This window comes from Vigna angularis, chromosome 2 (genome assembly GCF_016808095.1).
Source record: "Vigna angularis cultivar LongXiaoDou No.4 chromosome 2, ASM1680809v1, whole genome shotgun sequence".
Taxonomy (NCBI): domain Eukaryota; kingdom Viridiplantae; phylum Streptophyta; class Magnoliopsida; order Fabales; family Fabaceae; genus Vigna; species Vigna angularis.
Genome location: NC_068971.1, coordinates 24,462,436 through 24,490,030, shown reverse-complemented (window position 1 = coordinate 24,490,030; position 27,595 = coordinate 24,462,436). Strand labels below are relative to the sequence as shown.

The 27,595-nt window shown below is 36.4% G+C and overlaps 1 protein-coding gene and 2 long non-coding RNA genes across 5 annotated transcripts; 1 reads left to right on the top strand and 2 right to left on the bottom strand.

Annotated features, from left to right (window-relative positions):
- Nucleotides 1-467: 467 nt before the first annotated feature.
- LOC128195592 (uncharacterized) lies at nucleotides 468-2,866 on the bottom strand. Its single transcript, XR_008247255.1, has 3 exons — nucleotides 2,716-2,866; nucleotides 2,496-2,565; nucleotides 468-562 (listed from the first exon to the last, which is right to left on the bottom strand). It is a non-coding gene; the product is annotated as an uncharacterized LOC128195592 (long non-coding RNA).
- Nucleotides 2,867-6,279: 3,413 nt separating this feature from the next.
- Nucleotides 6,280-8,782, bottom strand: LOC128195580 (uncharacterized). Its single transcript, XR_008247238.1, has 3 exons — nucleotides 8,631-8,782; nucleotides 8,411-8,480; nucleotides 6,280-6,475 (listed from the first exon to the last, which is right to left on the bottom strand). It is a non-coding gene; the product is annotated as an uncharacterized LOC128195580 (long non-coding RNA).
- Nucleotides 8,783-20,333: 11,551 nt separating this feature from the next.
- Nucleotides 20,334-26,141, top strand: LOC108318764 (membrane-associated 30 kDa protein, chloroplastic). 3 transcript variants are annotated; one of them, XM_052873478.1, is made up of 11 exons: nucleotides 20,334-20,503; nucleotides 20,628-20,734; nucleotides 20,842-20,952; nucleotides 21,205-21,269; nucleotides 21,353-21,434; nucleotides 21,909-21,983; nucleotides 23,157-23,227; nucleotides 23,321-23,403; nucleotides 23,973-24,037; nucleotides 25,470-25,544; nucleotides 25,795-26,141. In XM_052873478.1, exons 1-11 carry the CDS (start codon nucleotides 20,377-20,379, stop codon nucleotides 25,912-25,914), a joined length of 981 nt encoding a protein of 326 aa, XP_052729438.1. In that variant the 5' UTR covers nucleotides 20,334-20,376; the 3' UTR covers nucleotides 25,915-26,141. The 3 variants fall into 3 exon arrangements, with proteins under 3 accessions (XP_052729438.1, XP_052729439.1, XP_052729440.1); XM_052873479.1 differs by lacking the exon at nucleotides 20,334-20,503 and having other exon boundaries at nucleotides 20,834-20,952; XM_052873480.1 differs by lacking the exon at nucleotides 20,334-20,503 and having other exon boundaries at nucleotides 20,819-20,952.
- The last annotated feature ends 1,454 nt before the right edge of the window (nucleotides 26,142-27,595 follow it).

Sequence of the window (27,595 nt, the reverse complement as noted above, 5' to 3'; positions counted from 1 at the left end):
CCACAACTCTATTTTTCCCAAAACCTTCAGAATTAAGAAAGGAAAATCATCTCTGGTAAAAGTCATGAGTGTGCACCCTCATCACTCTTATCAAGACATTTTCTGTTCTCAAAACCTCTAGTTAGAAACAATAATCTACTATCTAGACTTGGAGGAAATGGTAAATCATACCATTTAGACTCAATTCTTCATAGAGAAGGTAACACAACCCTCAACTCACAGGTCATCCTAAGGACAAACTGCTCTGATACCATAAATGTAACATCCCAAAATTTATAACAATGTATATACGTAGAATGCATCGATTATAATAATAGAAAGCAGTTAAAGTACACAATAGATTGAATTAAGGGTACAGTTATCCAAGTCTGGCTGGAAAACTTTAAAACTTAAGTACAAGTTCACAATTCTCCAAAACACAGATCATGCTAAAAAAAAATGAAGGCTAGAAGTCTTTCAAAATAAAGAGCTATTTAACATAATAGCTAGTAGAAATCCTAAGCACTAGGAGCTGGGTCCTCCTCATTCTCCAACGCTTGCTCCAAGGGTACATCATCACCTACTGCTCACATCCAAAGGATTGGATGATCATCGCAAGAGGAAATCAAACACATGCAACACACACAAATGCAAGGGTGAGCTAGGTCTCAAACAGTCATACAATTCATTTTCAACCAATCTAGCATTTACCAGAATATCCATACACATAAGTCATCACAAACATAAGCATTTATTTCATAAGACTCATCAAGACCAGCATCCTATCATGTTAAGACTCTAGACACGTCCGGACATAGAATGTATGTAGAGCTGGGGCGGGTTGTGCACTTGTGATGGCCTCTACTGCTTTGCAAAGCCATTGCCGAGGGGTTCCACCCGACCATACACAAGGCTAATCCGTTACCGCGGAATAGACCTCCAGTGATAGCGTCTACCCTAGGACCTCCCACTACTCCCACCACACGCGTCAATCCTCTCTAAGTGAGAATGAAAGACCGTTGGAGTGTTAGGGATAACCCCCCATATGGAAGCCTCTTACATTCATTCAATACTCTAACTGATCTCACCGAGAGATCTAAATTTCCGAATCAATCCGACCATTTTAAATCTCATAATATTCCTTTTTGGATCAACAATGTACATCATAAACCACTTATAATCATACACTTTCAACCAATCTAGATCACATGAAGATGCATTCATAAATTGTAACCGAAATATTTAATTAACAAAGCTTACTGGAATGAGAGAAAGCATAGAAGAAAATATCACCACTGGACGAACACTGTTTGGACGAGCGTCCAAAAGCCCTTGACGGACACTGTTTGGACGAACGTCCTAACCCCTTGGACGAACACTGTTTGGACGAACGTCCTAACCCCTTGGACGAACCCCATTTGGACGAACGCTATAATCACTTATAAGACCGAACGCTATTATCACTTAACACATAATCCAGACCGAACGCTACAATATCACTAGGACGAACGCTAACATCACTAGGACGAACGCCTCAATATCACTAGGACGAACGCTAACAGGCACATTCTGGACGAACGCTCACTGCTGAGCAGTCTGGACGAACGCTCGTAGTCTGGACGAACGCTGACGAACGCGGACGAGCGCACAGTTGGACGAACGCGCAAAGTAAGGACGAACGCTCGCTCACTGAAATTAAGGCCGAACGCTCAAGCTGAAGTTAAGGACGAACGCTCGACTTCAGAATTTAAGGCCGAACGCTTAGTCGAGCAAATTGGACGAACGTCCAATTTGGCTCGGACGAACGCGCTCCGCAGCCTCTCGCGCTCGAGCACGACATGCTGGGCGCGGCATTTCCAGTGCCACTTGCGCCTGGGCGCGACCTGATGCAGAATGCAGAATTCTGCAGATTTGAAGTCAGAACCTCTCTTACCATTCTCAACCCTTTTTAATTAACTTCTAACACCCTTAATTCATGTTTTATACTAGATTGGACTTACCTAATTGATTATAACCGTTCCTTATTCAATTCTTAAGGGATTCATACTCAAATTCAACCATAAAACACCAATTTTCATAACTTTGATACTCAAAATCCAATTCTACTACTTTACACCTATTTTGATCAATTTGATGGTTCTAACAAGTCATAATACAGTGGGTGAAACTGTTCCAAAGGCTCAATAACACTCTAGACCCCAAATGCTCAAAATCACTACCTCACTTCCTCTAAAATGACCAAAAAGTGACCCTAAGACACTTGATTTTCCTTCCTATCAACACCACAACAAATTTTCCACACCAAAGCAGTTCCAACATACATAATTCATCACTCAAAATCATCCCAAACAGTTCATATCCATCAATCACCAAATTCACATAACACTCACACTTCCATACATGCATTTCAAGTTAGCAAAAATCAAAATTATTCTTCCAACAACATACCAATTTGAAAATCATCATGCATTCACGTCATACAACTAAATCGAACAAGAAGAACTAGCTCCCCTTACCTGGAAGTTGAGCAGTACAACTTGCTAGAATACTTTAAACAGGACCCCACAGCGGAGAACCAAACAGGACCTACAGATCACCGCATTGGTGACAGCCAACAACTCTTAGAGCTAGAAATAGGGCAAGGAATGAAAGGAAGAATACACAAGGCACATGCAAGAGCAAAATCGCATGCCCTAGATTCAAAGACAGTGGAGGAGAAGGGAGAAAACGACTTACCAGTAGGAATGAAGAAAACGTTCGGTTCAAAACGGAACTCCCGACTCTAGGAACGCGGGGACGCCACCTAAATGACAATGCAATGGATGGTGCAGTGTGGAGATTAGAGAGAAGGTAGAGGAAGAAGAAGAAGCTTTCTAGAGAGAGGAACACTTTTAAGAAAATGAGTTCAGCTTCTGTTTCTAAAAGTTTAGCAGAAACTATAAAACTGTTTTCTTTTTAATAAAAAGCCCCTCCCCTTTTTCTTAATAATGTTTTCACCCCCATCCTCTTTTAAATAATACATATATATATTTTTAGGTTCTTACATTCTCCCCAACAACAAAAATTTTCGTCCTCGAAAATTCACTTATCAGAATAGAAGGAACACCCTACTCTCATCACATTCTCTAATACAACCACCTATTTTGACTAAGATACTACTCCCTAATGATCTGTGTAACTCGAAAAGCCATGCCTCTGTGTTAAATGCTCTAGTGTTCAATAGTGTAGATTGGTTTAGCCATTATTCTCAAAACAAATCTAAACTTATACGCCTCAACTTTTAAGTACCTTTCTTTCATATAACCAATCCTATGGTGTCTGCCACACTGCTAACCACTTATCAATCTTCCGCTACTTCTTGTAAATCTCTTTTAAGACTTCCACTAATCTAGTCTTCAATTTAACCCTTAACTCATACTCATTTACCTCCTCTTGCTTCTTCTAAGAACCACCATACCACTGACTTGATCACTACCGCTTCTGATTTAACTACCGTCTGTTATGCTCTTGATCACCATAACCACATCCATTCTGAGGACTTCACATTGCTTTACTGATCTCCACTCTTGAGTAGCATAGTTTCCAACTGTACTACCCCATTACCAAATTAAATCTTTACTCCGTTACACGACAAAACCAATTTGAGCACTCTATCTTCACTTCGTGATCTCACTAACTTGAACCATATGTAGTTCTTGATCCACTAGCCTGCACTCATACTTAGATCTGTAACTTCTTCAACTTGAGATCACTAGCTTGATCAGTATCAAGCCAACTCATGATACATCTCAAACTATGATTGTCCAAACTGCGCTTTCTCAACCATTTTGAGAAACCCACTAGTTATAGTATTTCAACTATACTAACGAAATCATTTTACAGCTTCACTAGAGACCCCAATCTTCATATTCTTCAACCAACTCTTACTCAATCCTTATCAAACCAAGAACCTGAATCTTCTCTTTGTTCAAACCATCTGTTAACATAACCTTACCTCTAGATTGCCACTATAACTCAAAACCACAGCTCAAATAGTCTCCTTCGTCCATTGACCCATTCTTCCCATTCCAAAGCCATTAATACTTTCTCACTTTAAAGTTGACCCTGTAGCTTGCAACCGAAGGCTCACTTATCTTCCCTGCCTGATACATGTTTCTTTCAGACCTAAACTCACTTCTGACTCTTGAAGATTACCAAACACTCCCAACTCATGCTCATATAACAACACCAATACTGTTTCAAAGAACTCGTCCCTCACACACCACCAATCCACAATTTTGAAAGCTCTTCATGCATACCTATTACTGACAATAACATGCTCACCATCATCCGCTGCGCTACTCTGATCCTTATACTTCCTTACTCACCAATTTACTGAAAAGAACACTTCCTTCATGACAACTGTAACCAGAAAAATGATCACCCTCGAAGAACCTTTCTCAGAACTTCTATGACCTTACAAAACCCTGAAAACTCTTCCCTTGCATAATAGCCTTGTCATTCCATTTCCTCAACACTGTTTTCTACTCCACAAAAACGACCATGCCCGAGATCACTCCTGATTGTTAAGACTTATACTAGACTGTGCCAACCGGCCCTCTATTTCTCTTCTGCGATTCTTCAACCTTGTAGTTCTCCCTATGATTATACTGAGTCCAAATATTATTGCTCTAACTCAACCTCCATCTTCCTCTTGCACTACACAACTTAAACAGGAACCACCCAAAAATTTCTGACACTGGTGTTGCCTAAGACCCCACTCCAAAGTGAATTCCACTTCTCCAAGTTATAAAATCCCATACTTGTTGCAGAACACCAACCAAAACCCTTACACCATAAATATTTATCTTCTCTTTTTCACATAACCATGCTAACCTCTTTCGAATCTCACACCCCTTTTTCTTCACTTTCTAATTTGATCCAAAATTGATATATAACCGTTGACTTTTCTTCTTGAAATACGAAGCTTCTATTGAAGACTATAAAGCACTAGAGAACTAGTTTGAAACAACAAACCTCCCTTGAATCACACCTCAAACTTACGAAAGAACAACATCATCTCTTCTTCATCTGCAATTTACAGACATCTTGAATTCTCATAACACTTTCTTCCATCTTTCGCTCAACTATACCTGATGCACCACCTTCGTTCTCCTTCCCTGTTAAGAAACCACTCCATATAAACTTCAAACTTGAGCCCTTAGATTAACTCAACAAACGCCACATCACTCAAAATTCTTCTTGCACTCATCCCGGCCAGTTCAACTTAAAACCTTCTTCTTCAAGAATGCCTTCTACAACTCGGAATCGTCAAAATACAAACCCTATCTTTAATCCCCTAAACCTCAAGATACCCTAACCAACAACACCAATCCTCTGACCTTATCTGAACTTACCAACTCACTGCCTTCTGCAATCCATCATTCAACATCCACTTCTCTTATTCAGATTCCAATCATTGCCGATACATTGGTCCATGTTACAAATCTCACCCAATGCTACTCCGCCGCTCACCAACACTTCCCTTTCTTCTAACCTCTGACGTTACTGATACACTGAACTAAATTGATCTCTCAAACTTTGTCACACCCATGCTTACTCAAAGCTCCTCTTATTCTGACCTTCAAACCCAACTCTTCTTGTGGAATACACGATATCTGACCTTCTGACTCTATTCTTGAAAACTTCTTCACCCCAAAAACATTACTAATAAACTCCAACATCTTCACCCATCCTTTGAAACCTAAACTCTAGTCTTCTATCTCCTTATCTTCGAGGTAAGAATTTGCCTTAAAGGCTCTAACCAATTCTAATGAAGGTATACATATCAAGTTGTCCTTGAATCTGCATCCCTCTACCATTATAGAGCACAGTACACTACCACAAAGGCAAGAACAAGACAAAGATTTCTAAAGACAACCACACTCGAACCACAACTCTATTTTTCCCAAAACCTTCAGAATTAAGAAAGGAAAATCATCTCTGGTAAAAGTCATGAGTGTGCACCCTCATCACTCTTATCAAGACATTTTCTGTTCTCAAAACCTCTAGTTAGAAACAATAATCTACTATCTAGACTTGGAGGAAATGGTAAATCATACCATTTAGACTCAATTCTTCATAGAGAAGGTAACACAAGCCCTCAACTCACAGGTCATCCTAAGGACAAACTGCTCTGATACCATAAATGTAACATCCCAAAATATATAACAATGTATATACGTAGAATGCATCGATTATAATAATAGAAAGCAGTTAAGAGTACACAATAGATTGAATTAAGGAGTACAGTTATCCAAGTCTGGCTGGAAAACTTTTAAAACTTAAGTACAAGTTCACAATTCTCCAAAACACAGATCATGCTAAAAAAAAATGAAGGCTAGAAGTCTTTCAAAATAAAGAGCTATTTAACATAATAGCTAGTAGAAATCCTAAGCACTAGGAGCTGGGTCCTCCTCATTCTCCAACGCTTGCTCCAAGGGTACATCATCACCTACTGCTCACATCCAAAGGATTGGATGATCATCGCAAGAGGGAAATCAAACACATGCAACACACACAAATGCAAGGGTGAGCTAGGTCTCAAACAGTCATACAATTCATTTTCAACCAATCTAGCATTTACCAGAATATCCATACACATAAGTCATCACAAACATAAGCATTTATTTCATAAGACTCATCAAGACCAGCATCCTATCATGTTAAGACTCTAGACACGTCCGGACATAGAATGTATGTAGAGCTGGGGCGGGTTGTGCACTTGTGATGGCCTCTACTGCTTTGCAAAGCCATTGCCGAGGGGTTCCACCCGACCATACACAAGGCTAATCCGTTACCGCGGAATAGACCTCCAGTGATAGCGTCTACCCTAGGACCTCCCACTACTCCCACCACACGCGTCAATCCTCTCTAAGTGAGAATGAAAGACCGTTGGAGTGTTAGGGATAACCCCCCATATGGAAGCCTCTTACATTCATTCAATACTCTAACTGATCTCACCGAGAGATCTAAATTTCCGAATCAATCCGACCATTTTAAATCTCATAATATTCCTTTTTGGATCAACAATGTACATCATAAACCACTTATAATCATACACTTTCAACCAATCTAGATCACATGAAGATGCATTCATAAATTGTAACCGAAATATTTAATTAACAAAGCTTACTGGAATGAGAGAAAGCATAGAAGAAAATATCACCACTGGACGAACACTGTTTGGACGAGCGTCCAAAAGCCCTTGACGGACACTGTTTGGACGAACGTCCTAACCCCTTGGACGAACACTGTTTGGACGAACGTCCTAACCCCTTGGACGAACCCCATTTGGACGAACGCTATAATCACTTATAAGACCGAACGCTATTATCACTTAACACATAATCCAGACCGAACGCTACAATATCACTAGGACGAACGCTAACATCACTAGGACGAACGCCTCAATATCACTAGGACGAACGCTAACAGGCACATTCTGGACGAACGCTCACTGCTGAGCAGTCTGGACGAACGCTCGTAGTCTGGACGAACGCTGACGAACGCGGACGAGCGCACAGTTGGACGAACGCGCAAAGTAAGGACGAACGCTCGCTCACTGAAATTTAAGGCCGAACGCTCAAGCTGAAGTTAAGGACGAACGCTCGACTTCAGAATTTAAGGCCGAACGCTTAGTCGAGCAAATTGGACGAACGTCCAATTTGGCTCGGACGAACGCGCTCCGCAGCCTCTCGCGCTCGAGCACGACATGCTGGGCGCGGCATTTCCAGTGCCACTTGCGCCTGGGCGCGACCTGATGCAGAATGCAGAATTCTGCAGATTTGAAGTCAGAACCTCTCTTACCATTCTCAACCCTTTTTAATTAACTTCTAACACCCTTAATTCATGTTTTATACTAGATTGGACTTACCTAATTGATTATAACCGTTCCTTATTCAATTCTTAAGGGATTCATACTCAAATTCAACCATAAAACACCAATTTTCATAACTTTGATACTCAAAATCCAATTCTACTACTTTACACCTATTTTGATCAATTTGATGGTTCTAACAAGTCATAATACAGTGGGTGAAACTGTTCCAAAGGCTCAATAACACTCTAGACCCCAAATGCTCAAAATCACTACCTCACTTCCTCTAAAATGACCAAAAAGTGACCCTAAGACACTTGATTTTCCTTCCTATCAACACCACAACAAATTTTCCACACCAAAGCAGTTCCAACATACATAATTCATCACTCAAAATCATCCCAAACAGTTCATATCCATCAATCACCAAATTCACATAACACTCACACTTCCATACATGCATTTCAAGTTAGCAAAAATCAAAATTATTCTTCCAACAACATACCAATTTGAAAATCATCATGCATTCACGTCATACAACTAAATCGAACAAGAAGAACTAGCTCCCCTTACCTGGAAGTTGAGCAGTACAACTTGCTAGAATACTTTAAACAGGACCCCACAGCGGAGAACCAAACAGGACCTACAGATCACCGCATTGGTGACAGCCAACAACTCTTAGAGCTAGAAATAGGGCAAGGAATGAAAGGAAGAATACACAAGGCACATGCAAGAGCAAAATCGCATGCCCTAGATTCAAAGACAGTGGAGGAGAAGGGAGAAAACGACTTACCAGTAGGAATGAAGAAAACGTTCGGTTCAAAACGGAACTCCCGACTCTAGGAACGCGGGGACGCCACCTAAATGACAATGCAATGGATGGTGCAGTGTGGAGATTAGAGAGAAGGTAGAGGAAGAAGAAGAAGCTTTCTAGAGAGAGGAACACTTTTAAGAAAATGAGTTCAGCTTCTGTTTCTAAAAGTTTAGCAGAAACTATAAAACTGTTTTCTTTTTAATAAAAAGCCCCTCCCCTTTTTCTTAATAATGTTTTCACCCCATCCTCTTTTAATATATACATATATATATTTTTTAGGTTCTTACATTATGATGTGCTTATTATATTTTTGGGATTGTCACAATTATTATTATTATTATTATTATTATTATTATTATTATTATTATTATTATTATTATTATTATTATTATTATTATTATTATTATTATTATTATTATTATTATTATTATTATTATTATTATTATTATTATTATTATTATTATTATTATTATTATTATTATTATTATTATTATTATTATTATTATTATTATTATTATTATTTATTATTATTATTATTATTATTATTATTATTATTATTATTATTATTATTATTATTATTATTATTATTATTATTATTATTATTATTATTATTATTATTATTATTATTATTATTATTATTATTATTATTATTATTATTATTATTATTATTATTATTATTATTATTATTATTTTATTATTATTATTATTATTTATTATTATTATTATTATTATTATTATTATTATTATTATTATTATTATTATTATTATTTTATTATTATTATTATTATTATTATTATTATTATTATTATTATTATTATTATTATTATTATTATTATTATTATTATTATTATTATTATTATTATTATTATTATTATTATTATTATTATTATTATTATTATTAATTATTATTATTATTATTATTATTATTATTATTATTATTATTATTATTATTATTATTATTATTATTATTATTATTATTATTATTATTGTAACATCCCATATATATAATAGCCATTATTATATATTAAAGACGTTAACATCCAAATATAGAGAACAGTCGGAGTATGACGTGTAATAAAATGTGAAATTACAGTCATCCAGAAATAAAAGAAAACGGAAATTCAAACTTAAACAGTTGAAAGGATTAAACACTACAAGTGTTCAATCAGGAAATTCTAAGAAGACTACTCCGCAACATCAGCAATCTCCAGCTCTTGCTCCAAGGGAATCTCTTCGACAACGTCTGCTCCCATCCCAAAGGATGATCATTGCCAAAGAAACATACCCAAACAGCACATAACAAGAACAATGCAAGGGTGAGCTAGATATAAAAAGCATATTATACATATAGCATAGGTAATTCATATAATCATACTTAGATTCGTATGAAAGAACAATTAGAGCATACTTATTAAACCACAATTCACCTACTTGCACAACATGCAAAAAATCATTCAAACATGATAGACTAACATTACAATACTTGTTACTTTATAGACCGACTCGTCCGGACTAGAATGTATGTAGAGCTGGGGCGGGTTGTGCACTTGTGATGGACTCTACTGCTTTGCAAAGCCATTGCCGAGGGGTTTCACCCGACCATACACAAGGTTAGTCCGTTACCGCGGAATAGACCTCCAGTGATAGCGTCTACCCTGGGACCTCCCTCTACTCCCACCACACGCGTCAATCCTCTCTAAGTGAGAATGAAAGACCGTTGGAGTGTAGGGATAACCCCCCATATGGAAGCCTCTTACATTCATTCTATACATTAACTGATCCCACCGAGAGATCTAAATTTCCGATTTAATCCCACCATTTAAAACTCATGATATTTCTTTTGGAACCATGTGCCTCATAAAACACCATATTATCCCAACAATTCCAACATATTTCATACATTCACATAATTCATGTCATAGATAATATTCCAAACATTGGTACACATAATTCAATCCAAAAGCAAAGGAAATTAAAATTCAACATATTTGTAAAATACTATTTGGACGAGCACTATTCACTGGACACTATTTGGACGAACGCTCACTCACTGTTTGGACGAACGCTCAACTTGCAACTCAAGGACGAACGCTCACTATTCGGGCGAACGCCAACTATTTGGACGAACGCTCAACTTGCAACTCAAGGACGAACGCTCACTCTTTATTTGGACGAACGCTCAACTTGCAACTCAAGGACGAACGCTCACTCACTATTTGGACGAACGCTCAACATGCAACTCAAGGACGAACGCTCACTCACTATTTGGACGAACGCTCAACTTGCAACTCAAGGACGAACGCTCACTCACTATTTGGACGAACGCTCAACTTGCAACTCAAGGACGAACGCTCACTCACTATTTGGACGAACGCTCAACTTGCAACTCAAGGACGAACGCTCACTCAGATCAAATAACCGAACGTATATAGGCAAACCGAACATACGAATACTGTTTGGACGAACGTTCATTCAGTCAGAAATAACGTACATAGATAAAGAAACTCAATATGTAAACAGTGTTTTGGACGAACGCACATACAGCCAATACTAAGAGACCGATCGCTCACCATTACTTTTACATCAAAACCGAACGTTTAATATAACTATTTCAAAAGACCGAACGCTATTCTTAAATTGAAGGACGAGCGCTATACTATGATAGAAGGACGAACGCCAATGCTGAACACAAAACCGAACGCTCTTAATAATGGGACGAACGTCCCATTTTCACTCCAACAATTTGGACGCACGCGTAAATCTGCAGAATTATGCAGATTTGCAGGTTTTTCCAGAAACCCAGAAAAATCCCAATTTTCATCCCCTTCTACCCAGATTTTCTTCAACAACATAATTTTACTACCAGGCATACAGATTCATGCATAAAAAGTCATTCTAAGTACGAAATTTGTTCATCAACAACATTATATCATAAATCTCAGTACACACATACATGGTTCATACAATCCAAAGAAAAGGATCTAGCTCCCCTTACCTCTTGAAGACTTCCTTAGCAAAAGCTTTGAATATCCCTCCCACGGTCTCCTTGCAAAACTAGAGCTCTCAACCTCTCCTTTCAGATTTTGTAGCCTAAAACTCTATTTTCTCTTCTCTGCAGTTTTAAAGCCATGCCTCAGCTCCCTTGTTGCTCTTGGACGGTGCAGGTTGAAAGAAAGAGACCCTCTGAGTGCTGCTCCCCATTAGCAATAAAAAAAAGAAACCCACTTCAGATATTGGGGCGGCTGGTGCTTCTAAATATGATGACTGCCGCCCCCCCCCCCCCTTCCACTGAGAACGTGCGGCTCTTACATTCTCCCCAACAACAAAATTTTCGTCCTCGAAAATTAGGACATACCAGAAAACAAGTGAGGATATGACTTCTTCATCTCTTCCTCCTTCTCCCAGGTAGAATCGCCATTTCTACCGTCCCAAATGACTTTGATCAGTCTGGTAGCTTTCCCATCTGGTCGTTTGGATAGCCTCTCGTCTACCTTGACCGGTTGCATCTCTATAGAGAGATCTTCCTTGACTTGTACAGTGTCAGCTTCTAACACATGAGAAGGGTCGGGAACATACCTCCGAAGCTGAGAAACATGAAAGACTGGATGGAGATTAGCTAGCTGGGGCGGCATAGCTATCTCATATGCGACTGGTCCGATGCGTCTAGAAATTTGATATGGTCCAAGGTATCTGGGAGAAAGCTTCTTAGCTCGAATAGCCTTTCCTACTCCAGTAGTAGGCGTCACACGAAGAAACACATGATTACCGGCCTCAAACTCCAAAGGCCTGCGTCTCCTATCAGCATAAGATTTTTGCCTACTCTGTGAGGCTCTCATCCTCTCTTGAATCACTCTCACTTTCTCAGTCGTTTGTTGCACTATTTCTGGCCCAGTCAGCACAAACTCCCCATCTTGGAACCAGCATAAAGGTGTCCTGCAACGCCTCCCATAAAGAGCTTCGAACGGTGCCATTCCAATACTGGTCTGAAAGCTATTATTATATGAGAATTCCACCAATGGCAACACTTCATCCCAGACTCCCATATGATCAAGTATACACGTCCTAAGCAGATCCTCCAATGACTGTATAGTCCGCTCTGACTGACCATCAGTCTGAGGATGGTAAGCAGAACTCATCTGAAGTTTACTGCCCATCTCATTCTGTAAAGTCTGCCAGAAACGAGAAGTGAAGCGGGGGTCTCTGTCCGATATGATGCTGGAAGGCACACCATGCAATCTAACAATTTCCTTGATGTACAACTGAGCTAATTTCTGCATAGACATCTTCAAATTAATTGCCAAGAAGTGAGCATTCTTGGTCAATCTATCAACTATTACCCAGATGGCATCATGCTTTCGGATAGTGTGTGGCAAATGGGTTACGAAATCCATAGCAATGCTGTCCCATTTCCACTCAGGAACATCAGGTTGTTGTAACATACCACCTGGCCTCTGGTGTTCTATCTTAGCCTTTTGACAAGTAAGGCAAGATGAAACAAATCGAGCTACATCACCTTTCATACCCGACCACCAAAAAGATTCCTTAAGATCTTGGTACATTTTAGTCATGCCTGGATGCATGCTAAAGCGACTCCGGTGACCTTCTTCCAATATCAATCTCTTCAGCTCTCCATTATTTGGTACACAGGTTCTTCCTCCGAATCGTAGAAGACCGTCTGTACCCGTGTTAAAGTCTTTTCCTTGCTCAGTACCTATCAAAGCCCTTGACTTCTGAAGCTCGGGGTCTAAGAGTTGCCCTGCTCTGATTCGCTCAAGGAGTCCATTAGATACCACTAATTTGCAGCATCTTATACCATCAGGTTCAAACTCCACATTCAACTTCAAATCACTGAAGCTTTCTACTAACTCTAGTTCTCTTACCATCAAAGCTGAGATATGCACGGTCTTCCTGCTCAAAGCATCAGCAACCACATTGGCCTTCCCTGGATGGTAGAGAAGATCAAAGTCATAGTCTTTCAAGAACTCCATCCACCTTCTTTGTCTCATATTAAGTTCCTTTTGATCAAACAGATACTTCAGGCTCTTGTGATCACTGAACACCTGAAATTGAGCTCCATACAAATAATGTCTCCATATCTTGAGAGCAAACACCACTGCAGCTAATTCCAAATCATGTGTAGGGTAGTTTCTCTCATGAATCTTTAGTTGTCTTGAGGCATACGCAACAACTCTTCTTTCTTGCATCAAGACACATCCTAGTCCCTGATAGGAAGCATCACAGAAAACCTCAAAAGGTTTACCTGTGTCAGGAATGGCCAATACTGGAGCGCTAGTCAATCTCTGCTTCAACTCCTGAAAGCTAGCCTCACAACGGTCTGTCCATGCAAATGGAGTGTCTTTCCTAGTCAGCTGTGTTAAAGAGGTTACAATCTTAGAAAAGTCTTCAATAAAGCGACGATAGTAGCCTGCTAACCCAACAAAGCTTCTAACCTCAGTGACTGACTTCGGTCTTTCCCATTGCAACACGGCTTGAATCTTGGCCGGATCTACAGAAATCCCATCAGCTGAAATAATATGACCAAGGAACTGCACTTCTCTCATCCAGAACTCACATTTTGAGAGCTTGGCAAACAACTTTCTTTCTCGCAATATCCTCAACACTGCTCTAAGATGATCGGCATGTTCTTCTTCACTCTTAGAATATATTAGAATGTCATCTATGAAGACGACAACGAAATTATCTAAGAAAGGTCGAAAAATCCTATTCATGTAATCCATGAATATGGCAGGGGCATTAGTCACACCAAAGGGCATGACCACATACTCATAATGGCCATACCTAGATCTAAAGGCTGTCTTCTGGACATCGTCAGCCTTAACTAATATTTGGTGATAGCCGGACCGTAGATCAATCTTGGAAAACACAACTGCCCCATGTAGCTGATCCATCAAATCATCAATTCTAGGCAACGGATACTTATTCTTGATGGTTAATTTGTTAAGTTGCCTATAATCCACACACAATCTTGAACTGCCATCCTTCTTCTTTACGAGTAATACAGGCGCACCCCAAGGAGAAACACTAGGCCGGATGAACTGCTTCTCCAACAACTCTTCAATCTGCTTTTTCAATTCGGCCAATTCGGCTGGCGCCATGCGATAAGGGGCTATAGAGATAGGCCCTGCTCCAGACACAAGGTCAATGGAAAACTCTACCTCTCTTGGAGGAGGTAAGCCAGGAATCTCCTCAGGAAATACATCTAGAAATTCACTGACTACCGAGAGGTCTACGCTCGAATCTCCTTGCTTCACTTCCATGTGTGATAGTATCAGGAAACAGCATGCACCTTCTATCAGGTCTTGTCTCAACACACCAGGAGTCAGAGGTGTGTAATCCTCTTCATTGGGAAATACTAGCTTTTTCTCTCCACAATCAAGGAGAATACGATTAACAGACAGCCAATCCATCCCTAGGATGACATCCAAACCTTGCAAAGGTAAACAGATCAAGTTTACCTTGTACTGACGCCCCTCAACCACTACTGAACATCTAACACAAACTGTAGATGTCTTCACTATCCCAGAAGTAGGAGTAGATACAGTCAAGTCATACTGTAACTCTCTCACTGGTAACCCCAACTCTCTAGCACAAGTCTCAGACACAAAAGAGTGTGTCGCTCCAGAGTCAAACAATACCATGCAAGATTGACCACCCAAAATACATTTACCGAAAATCAAATCACCTGAGTTAGCTGCTTCTGTCCCTGTCAGTGCATAGACGCGTCCAGTGGCCTGAGGTCTGATGCCACCTCTGTGCTGAAATCTCCCTGCATGCTGCGGCTGGGAAGTAGCTCTTCTACCCATAGGGCAATCACGTTCATAGTGGCCCTCCTTGTGGCATCGGTTGCACCTCCGAAAATTAGTCCTATGGGGACATGAAGACAAGTAGTGCGGACCGCCACATTCATAGCATCTCACGTTACTCAAAGATGACGACTGGCTTGGCTGAACAGAAGGCTGAGAAGATCTTCCGGAACTACGAGAAGAAGAAGATCTGGAGTACGGTGTCATCCTGGAACTGGACCCGCCTCTAGACATGGCTGGTCCCCCAACCCTCAGTGGCTGGACCTGACGACTCGGGTATCCCTCAGCTTTTCTCTTCGTCTTCTCCATATCCCTAGCCATCTCCACAAGAGCTGGAAACTCCCTCAGACGGTGACCTCTCACCAGGAGCTTGATGTCACCGCGCAACCCGTTTTCAAACTTGCGGCATTGCCACTCTTCATCCACTTTCATGGTGTTAAATCTAAGAAGATGTTTGAAATGATCAGTATACTCAGATACCGACATATTTCCCTGCACTAGCTCCAAAAATTCCACTTCCTTAGCATATCTAAGAGTGTCAGGGAAGTATTCCTTATAGAACTTCTTCTTAAATAAGTCCCATGTGATAGGGGTTCCAGTTCCCTCTAAGATCATCCGTGCACTGCTCCACCAGTGGCTTGCCCCTCCAGTCAATAGATACTCAGTATAGGACAACCTGTTTTCATCAGGACACCTCTTGGCGTTGTAGACTCTCTCCATATCACGAAGCCACTGATCGGCTTCATCTGGTGAGCACTTGCCATCAAACTTGGCGGGATGATGCTGCAAGAAATTTTCCAAACTCCATTCTTGAGTTGGAGCAGCCGAAAAAGAAGGACCGGTGGGAATCCTGCCACTAGTCATCACATCCAAGAACTGTCTTTGGGTGGTATCGGCCGACGCTCTGGCGTTCTCAGCAGACACTCTTGCAGCTTCCAGATTCTGCAAGGCTATGGAATTCTGCTGAACTAGTGTAACATTTTGTTGTTGCAACGCCTGAAGCACAGCATTCAACATCTGATTAGAGTCAGACGGATCGACATCGGAGGGAGGAGGAGATCTTGATGCCATCTTCTGTTCAGAAAGAAAGACTATCAGTCCAACTTAACCAACACAACTCCCAACACGAAACCAGAGTACACAAACATAAACGAATCACACCCACAACCTACAGGTTTCTAAGGAAGAACTGCTCTGATACCATTAATGTAACATCCCATATATATAATAGCCATTATTATATATTAAAGACGTTAACATCCAAATATAGAGAACAGTCGGAGTATGACGTGTAATAAAATGTGAAATTACAGTCATCCAGAAATAAAAGAAAACGGAAATTCAAACTTAAACAGTTGAAAGGATTAAACACTACAAGTGTTCAATCAGGAAATTCTAAGAAGACTACTCCGCAACATCAGCAATCTCCAGCTCTTGCTCCAAGGGAATCTCTTCGACAACGTCTGCTCCCATCCCAAAGGATGATCATTGCCAAAGAAACATACCCAAACAGCACATAACAAGAACAATGCAAGGGTGAGCTAGATATAAAAAGCATATTATACATATAACATAGGTAATTCATATAATCATACTTAGATTCGTATGAAAGAACAATTAGAGCATACTTATTAAACCACAATTCACCTACTTGCACAACATGCAAAAAATCATTCAAACATGATAGACTAACATTACAATACTTGTTACTTTATAGACCGACTCGTCCGGACTAGAATGTATGTAGAGCTGGGGCGGGTTGTGCACTTGTGATGGACTCTACTGCTTTGCAAAGCCATTGCCGAGGGGTTTCACCCGACCATACACAAGGTTAGTCCGTTACCGCGGAATAGACCTCCAGTGATAGCGTCTACCCTGGGACCTCCCTCTACTCCCACCACACGCGTCAATCCTCTCTAAGTGAGAATGAAAGACCGTTGGAGTGTAGGGATAACCCCCCATATGGAAGCCTCTTACATTCATTCTATACATTAACTGATCCCACCGAGAGATCTAAATTTCCGATTTAATCCCACCATTTAAAACTCATGATATTTCTTTTGGAACCATGTGCCTCATAAACCACCATATTATCCCAACAATTCCAACATATTTCATACATTCACATAATTCATGTCATAGATAATATTCCAAACATTGGTACACATAATTCAATCCAAAAGCAAAGGAAATTAAAATTCAACATATTTGTAAAATACTATTTGGACGAGCACTATTCACTGGACACTATTTGGACGAACGCTCACTCACTGTTTGGACGAACGCTCAACTTGCAACTCAAGGACGAACGCTCACTATTCGGGCGAACGCCAACTATTTGGACGAACGCTCAACTTGCAACTCAAGGACGAACGCTCACTCTTTATTTGGACGAACGCTCAACTTGCAACTCAAGGACGAACGCTCACTCACTATTTGGACGAACGCTCAACATGCAACTCAAGGACGAACGCTCACTCACTATTTGGACGAACGCTCAACTTGCAACTCAAGGACGAACGCTCACTCACTATTTGGACGAACGCTCAACTTGCAACTCAAGGACGAACGCTCACTCACTATTTGGACGAACGCTCAACTTGCAACTCAAGGACGAACGCTCACTCAGATCAAATAACCGAACGTATATAGGCAAACCGAACATACGAATACTGTTTGGACGAACGTTCATTCAGTCAGAAATAACGTACATAGATAAAGAAACTCAATATGTAAACAGTGTTTTGGACGAACGCACATACAGCCAATACTAAGAGACCGATCGCTCACCATTACTTTTACATCAAAACCGAACGTTTAATATAACTATTTCAAAAGACCGAACGCTATTCTTAAATTGAAGGACGAGCGCTATACTATGATAGAAGGACGAACGCCAATGCTGAACACAAAACCGAACGCTCTTAATAATGGGACGAACGTCCCATTTTCACTCCAACAATTTGGACGCACGCGTAAATCTGCAGAATTATGCAGATTTGCAGGTTTTTCCAGAAACCCAGAAAAATCCCAATTTTCATCCCCTTCTACCCAGATTTTCTTCAACAACATAATTTTACTACGAGGCATACAGATTCATGCATAAAAAGTCATTCTAAGTACGAAATTTGTTCATCAACAACATTATATCATAAATCTCAGTACACACATACATGGTTCATACAATCCAAAGAAAAGGATCTAGCTCCCCTTACCTCTTGAAGACTTCCTTAGCAAAAGCTTTGAATATCCCTCCCACGGTCTCCTTGCAAAACTAGAGCTCTCAACCTCTCCTTTCAGATTTTGTAGCCTAAAACTCTATTTTCTCTTCTCTGCAGTTTTAAAGCCATGCCTCAGCTCCCTTGTTGCTCTTGGACGGTGCAGGTTGAAAGAAAGAGACCCTCTGAGTGCTGCTCCCCATTAGCAATAAAAAAAAGAAACCCACTTCAGATATTGGGGCGGCTGGTGCTTCTAAATATGATGACTGCCGCCCCCCCCCTTCCACTGAGAACGTGCGGCTCTTACAATTATTATTATTATTATTATTATTATTATTATTATTATTATTATTATTATTATTATTATTATTATTATTATTATTATTATTATTATTATTATTATTATTATTATTATTATTATTATTATTATTATTATTATTATTATTATTATTATTATTATTATTATTATTATTATTATTATTATTATTATTATTATTATTATTATTATTATTATTATTATTATTATTATTATTATTATTATTATTATTATTATTATTATTATTATTATTATTATTATTATTATTATTATTATTATTATTATTATTATTATTATTATTATTATTATTATTATTATTATTATTATTATTATTATTATTATTATTATTATTATTATTATTATTATTATTATTATTATTATTATTATTATTATTATTATTATTATTATTATTATTATTATTATTATTATTATTATTATTATTATTATTATTATTATTATTATTATTATTATTATTATTATTATTATTATTATTATTATTATATTATTATTATTATTATTATTATTATTATTATTATTATTATTATTATTATTATTATTATTATTATTATTATTATTATTATTATTATTATTATTATTATTATTATTATTATTATTATTATTATTATTATTATTATTATTATTATTATTATTATTATTATTATTATTATTATTATTATTATTATTATTATTATTATTATTATTATTATTATTATTATTATTATTATTATTATTATTATTATTATTATTATTATTATTATTATTATTATTATTATTATTATTATTATTATTATTATTATTATTATTATTATTATTATTATTATTATTATTATTATTATTATTATTATTATTATTATTATTATTATTATTATTATTATTATTATTATTATTATTATTATTATTATTATTATTATTATTATTATTATTATTATTATTATTATTATTATTATTATTATTATTATTATTATTATTATTATTATTATTATTATTATTATTATTATTTTATTATTGTTATTATTATTATTATTGTTATTATTAATATTATTATTATTATTATTGTTATTATTATTATTATTGTTATTATTAATATTATTATTATTATTATTGTTATTATTATTATTATTGTTATTATTATTCTTATTGTTATTATTATTATTATTATTATTATTATTGTTATTATTATTATTATTGTTATTATTATTGTTATTATTATTATTATTTTATTATTGTTATTATTGTTATTATTGTTATTATTGTTATTATTGTTATTATTTTTATTATTGTTATTATTGTTATTATTGTTATTATTGTTATTATTGTTATTGTATCTGCAACCACAAACCTTCTTGTTCGTAGTTCGATCTCAAAAAATGGCGACAAAACTTCATATATTCACAGGATTGACCCCCGCGCCGTTTCAATCTTCTTCCTCCTCCTCTTCCACTCTTTGCGTAGTGAAGAAGCCTCTCTCTACTTCCTTTTTCGGCGCTGGAGGAGGTACTCTCACTATTCCCGTTACTCGCTGCTCGCAATAGTTAATTTTCGTTTAGTTTGTTTAAACGCTACGGTTTAACATGCGATTCGTTTAATTAGCCATGTTTCTAACTTCTGATCGTTGTAGTGGAAGCTCTGAAACTGAGCGCGATGAGGATTCCGAAGCCTGTGCGTGGTGGCGGTGCTCTCGGAGCTCGCATGAACTTATTTGATAGGTTCGCCAGAGTTGTGAAGGTGAAAAAAAGCACCGAAACGACAGTCGTTTAGTTTTTCGTGGTTTAGCTTTAATATTCTCATCGTCGCTGTCGTTATGGTTAGATTTTGTCATCTTAGTAATGCAGTCATACGCAAACGCTATCATAAGTTCGTTTGAAGATCCGGAGAAAATATTGGAGCAAGCTGTGCTGGAAATGAACGACGACTTGACGAAAATGCGTCAAGCTACTGCGCAAGTTAGTTACAATTGATCATTATCTGTTTGTTTTGATTTTTATTTTTTAAATTTGTTTTGTTGTTATTTTCTTGTTTTATTGTTCGAATATTTAATATATAATGTTATAATTGCTTTACTTGTTTGAGTTTTTATGATTGTACACGAGTTATTTAGCTGTAAACTGACTTCAAAAGAGATTGCTAGTTTTCCCTGTTTATGCTATCTCTTATTCAACTTTATTTTATTGAATTTTTTTTTTCTATTTCTTGAGGTATTGGCATCTCAAAAGCGGTTGGAAAATAAATACAAGGCTGCACAACAAGCTTCTGAAGAGTGGTAATGTATGACAGATTTATTATCTTAATTTGCTAATGATGTATCGTATATAAACATGCCTTTGTGCTTTTTATGTGTTGAAGGTATCGGAAAGCACAACTCGCTCTTCAGAAAGGTGAAGAAGATCTTGCTCGTGAAGCACTTAAGAGGCGCAAATCTTATGCGGTAAATTCTCAATTTGTTGAAGATTTTTTGCTAATTTTTGTTTGATAGATAGATAGATAGAAAGAAAGATATTCCTTTCAAATGTTTGATAACACTTTGTCCTCCTCTCATTGCTTAATTATTTTTCCGTTCCTACAAGCAAATGTAAAAGCTTGATTGAAACAAATTTATAGGTCTATGAAATGGACCTTTGCCAAGGGTTTTAATATGTTTTGATTAGCTGAAGTTGTTGGAATGTTTAGATGACGACTTGACACACTACACAATACTTGACCTTTGAAAGTGCTTTCATGGATGTATTTTGTCTCATGTTAGATAGTATTGATGAAATATGAATGTCGATGTCAGTATTGTAGATTAAAAAGTTTGGATTTGCCAAAGTTTTAACTTTTATAGGACACTGCATCTTGAACATAGTGCCTTATTATACATATTGTGTAATGGAAAGCTCATTATGCTTTTAATATGTTGCAGGATAATGCTAGTTCTTTGAAAGGTCAACTCGACCAACAAAAGACTGTTGTTGAGAATCTTGTCTCTAATACACGGGTAAGCTAAGTTATTCTCAGTATGTAAAAACACCAGTCTGTTGTGTTTACTTATGTGTTAGAGTGTTCGAAAACAATCATTTTGAAACACTGGGTTGAAATGAAAACCTAAGTCAAAGATCAACAAAGCTTGTCATTTTTGGATATGGCTGTATATTCCTAAAACCTTGTTAAATTATAGTTTTATATGTGGTTCTTAGAAAGAGTAAATGCGTTGCTCGAGTTCATTTTATAAATTTTTCTTAGTCATATTTTTTGATCACTAGGATCTATACTTTTATTTGTTCTAAATTACATTGGCACGATTGGTTATTTTTTTAATGTCCTAGCTTTTCTCTTGGGTTTGGACTTTGGTAGTAGTAGAAACTGGGAAATTTCAATCCTTAAAGTTTGGGTCTTCATTTTCCATCATGGTAGGATAAATTATTGGACATCATTTTAAACACTGTAATGTATTTTTAGATGAATAATTATTTTAATGGACTGGCATGCCCTTGGTTGTATACTGACTGTGTAGAAAGATAAATCATATTGTACCTGTGGTATCTTATGAAGGAACTGTAGACCCTCCACCAGGTTTTGTTAGCTTTCCACTTTACCTGCTATCGTGACCTTTTTCATCAGCATGTCACACTAAAGTCGTATGTCAAAAGTTTCTTTCTTCCTTGCTTGAATTTACCCCAAGGAATCCATAGGCCATGGTTACCCCTATTACCTTTCATATTAATTGCAAATCTTTCGACCTGAAAAATACATACACTAAATAAGACTTGTGTACAATTGATCAGAAAATGATATCCTCCTGTAGCTGCTGCTGAGCCTGTCTTTTCTTTAGCTATGAATGTGAAATTATGTTGAGAATTAACAGGATAAAGGAAGTGGCAAAAAGAATTTAGCAAAACTATTTTCTGGCTCTAGGCTAAAACCTCGAATGTACCAATGCCCTATAATGTTAATGGGGAGCATGCAGTTTAAAAATTGAGATTGAATTTTTTTCTTGCTGGAAGTGGACACAAAAACAATTCCTTTGACACCTTCATTGTAAGAATTGCCTCCTTCTGGAAATGATTGGAATCCGTGTAGCAGTTTTAATTTAATACTCTAATGCTGGAATTTTTATTATACATAACATTTATCTATGACAGCTATGAGCTATAATTTTTTTGTTTTGTAGCTTTTGGAGAGTAAGATACAGGAGGCAAGGTCGAAGAAGGATACCCTGAAAGCAAGAGCTCAATCAGCAAAGTTTGTCTTTTAATTCTTTTACCCATTGACTTCCGTGTTATTAAAGTCTTCTATGGGTATTTTAGTGATGGTTGTTGGTTGATGTTTCTTCAGGACTGCAACCAAGGTGAGTGAGATGCTGGGAAATGTCAATACTAGTAGTGCTCTTTCAGCCTTTGAAAAGATGGAAGAGAAAGGTTAGAAAATTTTTTGCATGTACTTTTTTTGCTGAATTGTGGCTTATACTTAATGAGTAACTTTGACCATATACAAACATAATTTCATTGCCAAGCCACTGAGTTATTTTGAGGTTCTATGCTTCCTATCCTGCTCACTTTCCTTTTTCTTTTTTTCAAACTGATAACCTATTGTTATATTGATAAACTATAGAATCCAGGAAATAATCTGACACGTTGAAGCTTCTAGTCACAGACTTTTTTTTTAATGTATTTTGATTTTGACAAATGTCAAGGGCAATAATCATGATACATTATAATTAAGCCCAACCTATTCTTTGTGAGTTATGCACATTTTGACCATATGCATGCTCATTATTAATTATCTCAATAAATGTAATAGTATTCAAAATCTATAATGAGTAAAATTATAATGAAACATGGCATTTGATAGCATGATATAACATGCTTAAAATGCCTATTCTATGGAATAAAGTGAGTATTTGCATGAGTTATTTATATAATCTTTTATATGCTCTTACTATTGTGTATGAAATTGTCTTTGTAATTATTTTCTATTATCTTGGTAGTGATGGCAATGGAGTCCCAAGCTGAAGCTCTTGGCCAGTTGACAACTGACGATCTTGAAGGAAAGGTAGTAATTGTTTACCATGTAACTTATGTTTATGTGTGCCTTATATGTTGTGCATGGAAATGAACGAACTAAAAGGGGCGAACTAGATTTGTTTTATTTTAATTTTACTTTTAGGAAACATAGATGTCCAAATAATGGAAAACGAAATCTTCTGAACTATTATGATCATAGCTAGATTCACTACAGTTATGTAATCTATTAAAAAATAATGTAGTTTTCTTTGTGGATTTCACTTACTGTTGGAAAATGTAGAAACCATTTCCTCGGAAGCTATTTAGTAAGGAAATAAACTGGAGCCAATTAATTATGCATCAGAAATACAGAATTTCTTTCTGTAAATCTTTTTCTTTGTTAGATAATTTGATTTAGCTCAGAACCACAAAACCAATGGAACAACCATAAGTTTCAAGTATATTTTGGGGTTTGTTGTATAAATCCCTTGGCTTCGTCCGATAATTTTATCATGCATTAGACTTGGGGGAGTTTGGGGTGACAGACCGTAAAGTGTTTTGTTTTTTTTCTTTTCTTTTTATATAAGGGTTGACGTGTTTGATATCACCCTTAAAGAAAGAGATCCCAACAAGGTTGACACCCCTAGATTCCCCTATCATTTGCAGCACAAGGATTTACTTAAGAGAAAAAGACAAGGCAGAGACTGTAAAACTTATTGCTTCATTACACTATGAGAAAATTGCACTTATCTCCATTGAGTATTTTATAGTGCGTTAGAGTTGGGGAGTTTGGAGTGACAGATTGTAAAATGCATTCCTTCTTACGTACATTACGTAATGTGGAAATTTTACATACCTTATACAAGGTACACTCACATCCTTTTTAGTTCCAAAAGGTAAACTAAACTCACATCCTTTATAGTTCCAAAATAGACACTCATCTCTTTTATGTTTTTAATAAAATGACACCTTACAATCTCTAGTTTTTAAATAGACATTAACCTCCCTCATATTTTTACTATATGATACTCACTTCCGTTATGTTTTTTTATAAAGGAACACTCAACTCCCTTTATTTTGTTTTTGTAACAATTTTTTAAAGTTTTTTTTGTTTATAAAGTTCTTTTATTTTTATATTTTAAAACATAATTTTTAATTTTCATATTTTTTTATAGAAGTTTTTGTTAATATGATATTTTAAAATAAAATAAGGGAAGTGTTATAGTTTTATTTTGTTAAAATATAAGGGAGATGAATGTTACTTATTAAAAGCATAAGAGGTGAATATTTATTTAAAAACCATAGATGTGAATGCTATTATTTTAAAACTATTGAGGAATGCCAATTTTAAAACTAGAATATATAAGAGTGTCATTCAATATAGAAACCTTAAGGGAGGCAAGTTTAATTTCCCCATCATGATTGTTTGTGAAATTCCTGGGTTTCATTCTTCTGCAGCGATTAATTATTGATTTTTGCAGTTTGCATTGCTTGAGAGCTCATCAGTTGATGACGATCTCGCAAATTTGAAGAAAGAATTATCTGGTGGTTCAAAGGTAAGCTTCAAATGTGAAATAGCTTCTGTTTGGGTATAATGCCACGAGAATTTAATTCTGTCTTGCAAGTTTTCGCTGTTTTGTGACTAGGAGTTAAACCTGTGAAAGGCAAGGAATTCATTTTTTCTTTTTCCTAACGCATTACGTCTTGCTAAAGTAAAATTAGACGTAGAGGAAGTTTTGTGCGATACTACCTAGGTGCTATTTATAATATTTTTCAATAAATTGTTTGCCTGTTTGCTTCAAGCAGAAAGGTGACCTTCCTCCTGGAAGAAGTGGCACCACTAGCACCAACACTGGAAATCCATTTCGAGACTCTGAGATTGAGTTGGAACTTGATCAATTGAGGCAAAGAGCAAAGGAATTTTGAAGCATGGAATCTTTTTTTTTTTTTGTTCAAATTTAGCTTGAATTTAGTTTCAGTACTTTTAATATCAATGTTGTACAGCTGAAAGGCCAATCACGATATTGTTGACTACTGGCCAAAAGTTGGTTGGAAAATTGAACAGATTAACTGCATACTCATGAAGCTCATGTTTTGAACACTCTCAAGTGTGATGATGTTGGAATATACGTACGATTAACAGTTTTTTTTTACTTTTTAATTTTTTTTTATGTCTATTAAAATGCATGATGTTTGCACAAAAGCTCTATACTCTTTCAATTGCTATTGTTGATAATCTTCATCATTAGAAGAGCAATGCTATTTCAAATCTCGTAGCATGTCCAGAATGGCAAGGTTAGAGGCACCACCATGTTCATAACTCATAAGGGTGCATCTCCTTTGACCTTTTTGTTAAGTGGTTGGGTATAGTAATCGTATTTTGTATTGGCATCCATTTTCCATCTTCAATTGCGGAGAATACGGGTTTATTTTACCACCAATATGTTTAATGTCTGCTGCCCGCTGCGCATATTTTTGTATTTTTTTTTCTCGTGTATAGCTGTAAACTAGCATGAAGCAATGACACTGATAGTGTTTAGCTGACGAAAGTGTGGCCAATTCCTACTTTATGGAGGCAAACTTACTGTATGACGACAAATTTCTAGGGTTGTAATTATTTAAGCTCTCTTATTTTTTAGCATTGTGTGTTTGAGAAATAATACATGCAAAGGTTTTTGAATAAAGTATATACTACAAAGGTTATGTTGAACTATGTTTAACTTAATTGTTGGGGCTAATCGAAAGTTTCATCATTTCATTTAACCATTAATAATTATACTAGATTTGTTGAATTAAAGTATTGAATACTCTTGATGCTAAATGAAATCAGGAAGAAAATCAAGTGTCTACAAACTGATAATAATATGGAGTTTTTTTCTCTCAGGTGTTTAATGATTTTTGTGGAGACAATGTTGGGAAACACTTGATTGTTCGTCATATGTTATGACAAAATAAAGTTGCAGACAGGATGCAAAAATCATTTTTAGAGAGCAAGACATATGTTGTCACATTTTGGGTTAGATAATTGATATTGAGGTGAAGCAATTAACACTCGATGTTCCTATCCACAACTATTAAATTCAAGACTACCGTTGAGATGTGATCTAACAAATCTGCTGGTTACACAATGCGAAGGTGTTTGGATGTTCAACTTACGTGAACATGAAATTCAAATCATAACACTAAATTCTTTTTATTGATACATAAATGTGCTTATAAATTCAAATATTTCATCCAAACATTGATAAAATCGAATCATTAATAAAATAGATTCAATATGTTCTGTCCATAAACCAAAATTTTTAAAAAGATCAAATTGTTTAAAAAGATCAAACTGTCAACTTACATGTAATTATAAGTAGTAAACAATTAATTGTAATAAAAATGACAAAGAGTTGTTGCTGGTGGATTCCATATCAACTTACTTCCAACTCAACCGCAAACTCGTAGATTAAGAGAGTTGGATTCAACTTGACCTACAATTGAATAAATTGTATTAATTTCTAGCTCAAACTAATGATGAATTAGGTTGGTTTAAAACCTAAGGAAATCCCTAGAGAAGAATTTGGTAGACCTAAAGTATATAAAAATTCCACACCTAACCATT

What these genes read in the sequence shown, in the direction of transcription:
- LOC108318764 (XM_052873478.1), top strand. Translation starts at nt 20,377, where the DNA reads ATGGCGACAAAACTTCATATATTCACAGGATTGACCCCCGCGCCGTTT. An exon ending in GGTTCGCCAGAGTTGTGAAG is followed by an intron (nt 20,735 to 20,841) that starts GTGAAAAAAAGC and finishes TTAGTAATGCAG; the next exon opens with TCATACGCAAACGCTATCAT. An exon ending in ATCTTGTCTCTAATACACGG is followed by an intron (nt 21,984 to 23,156) that starts GTAAGCTAAGTT and finishes TTTGTTTTGTAG; the next exon opens with CTTTTGGAGAGTAAGATACA.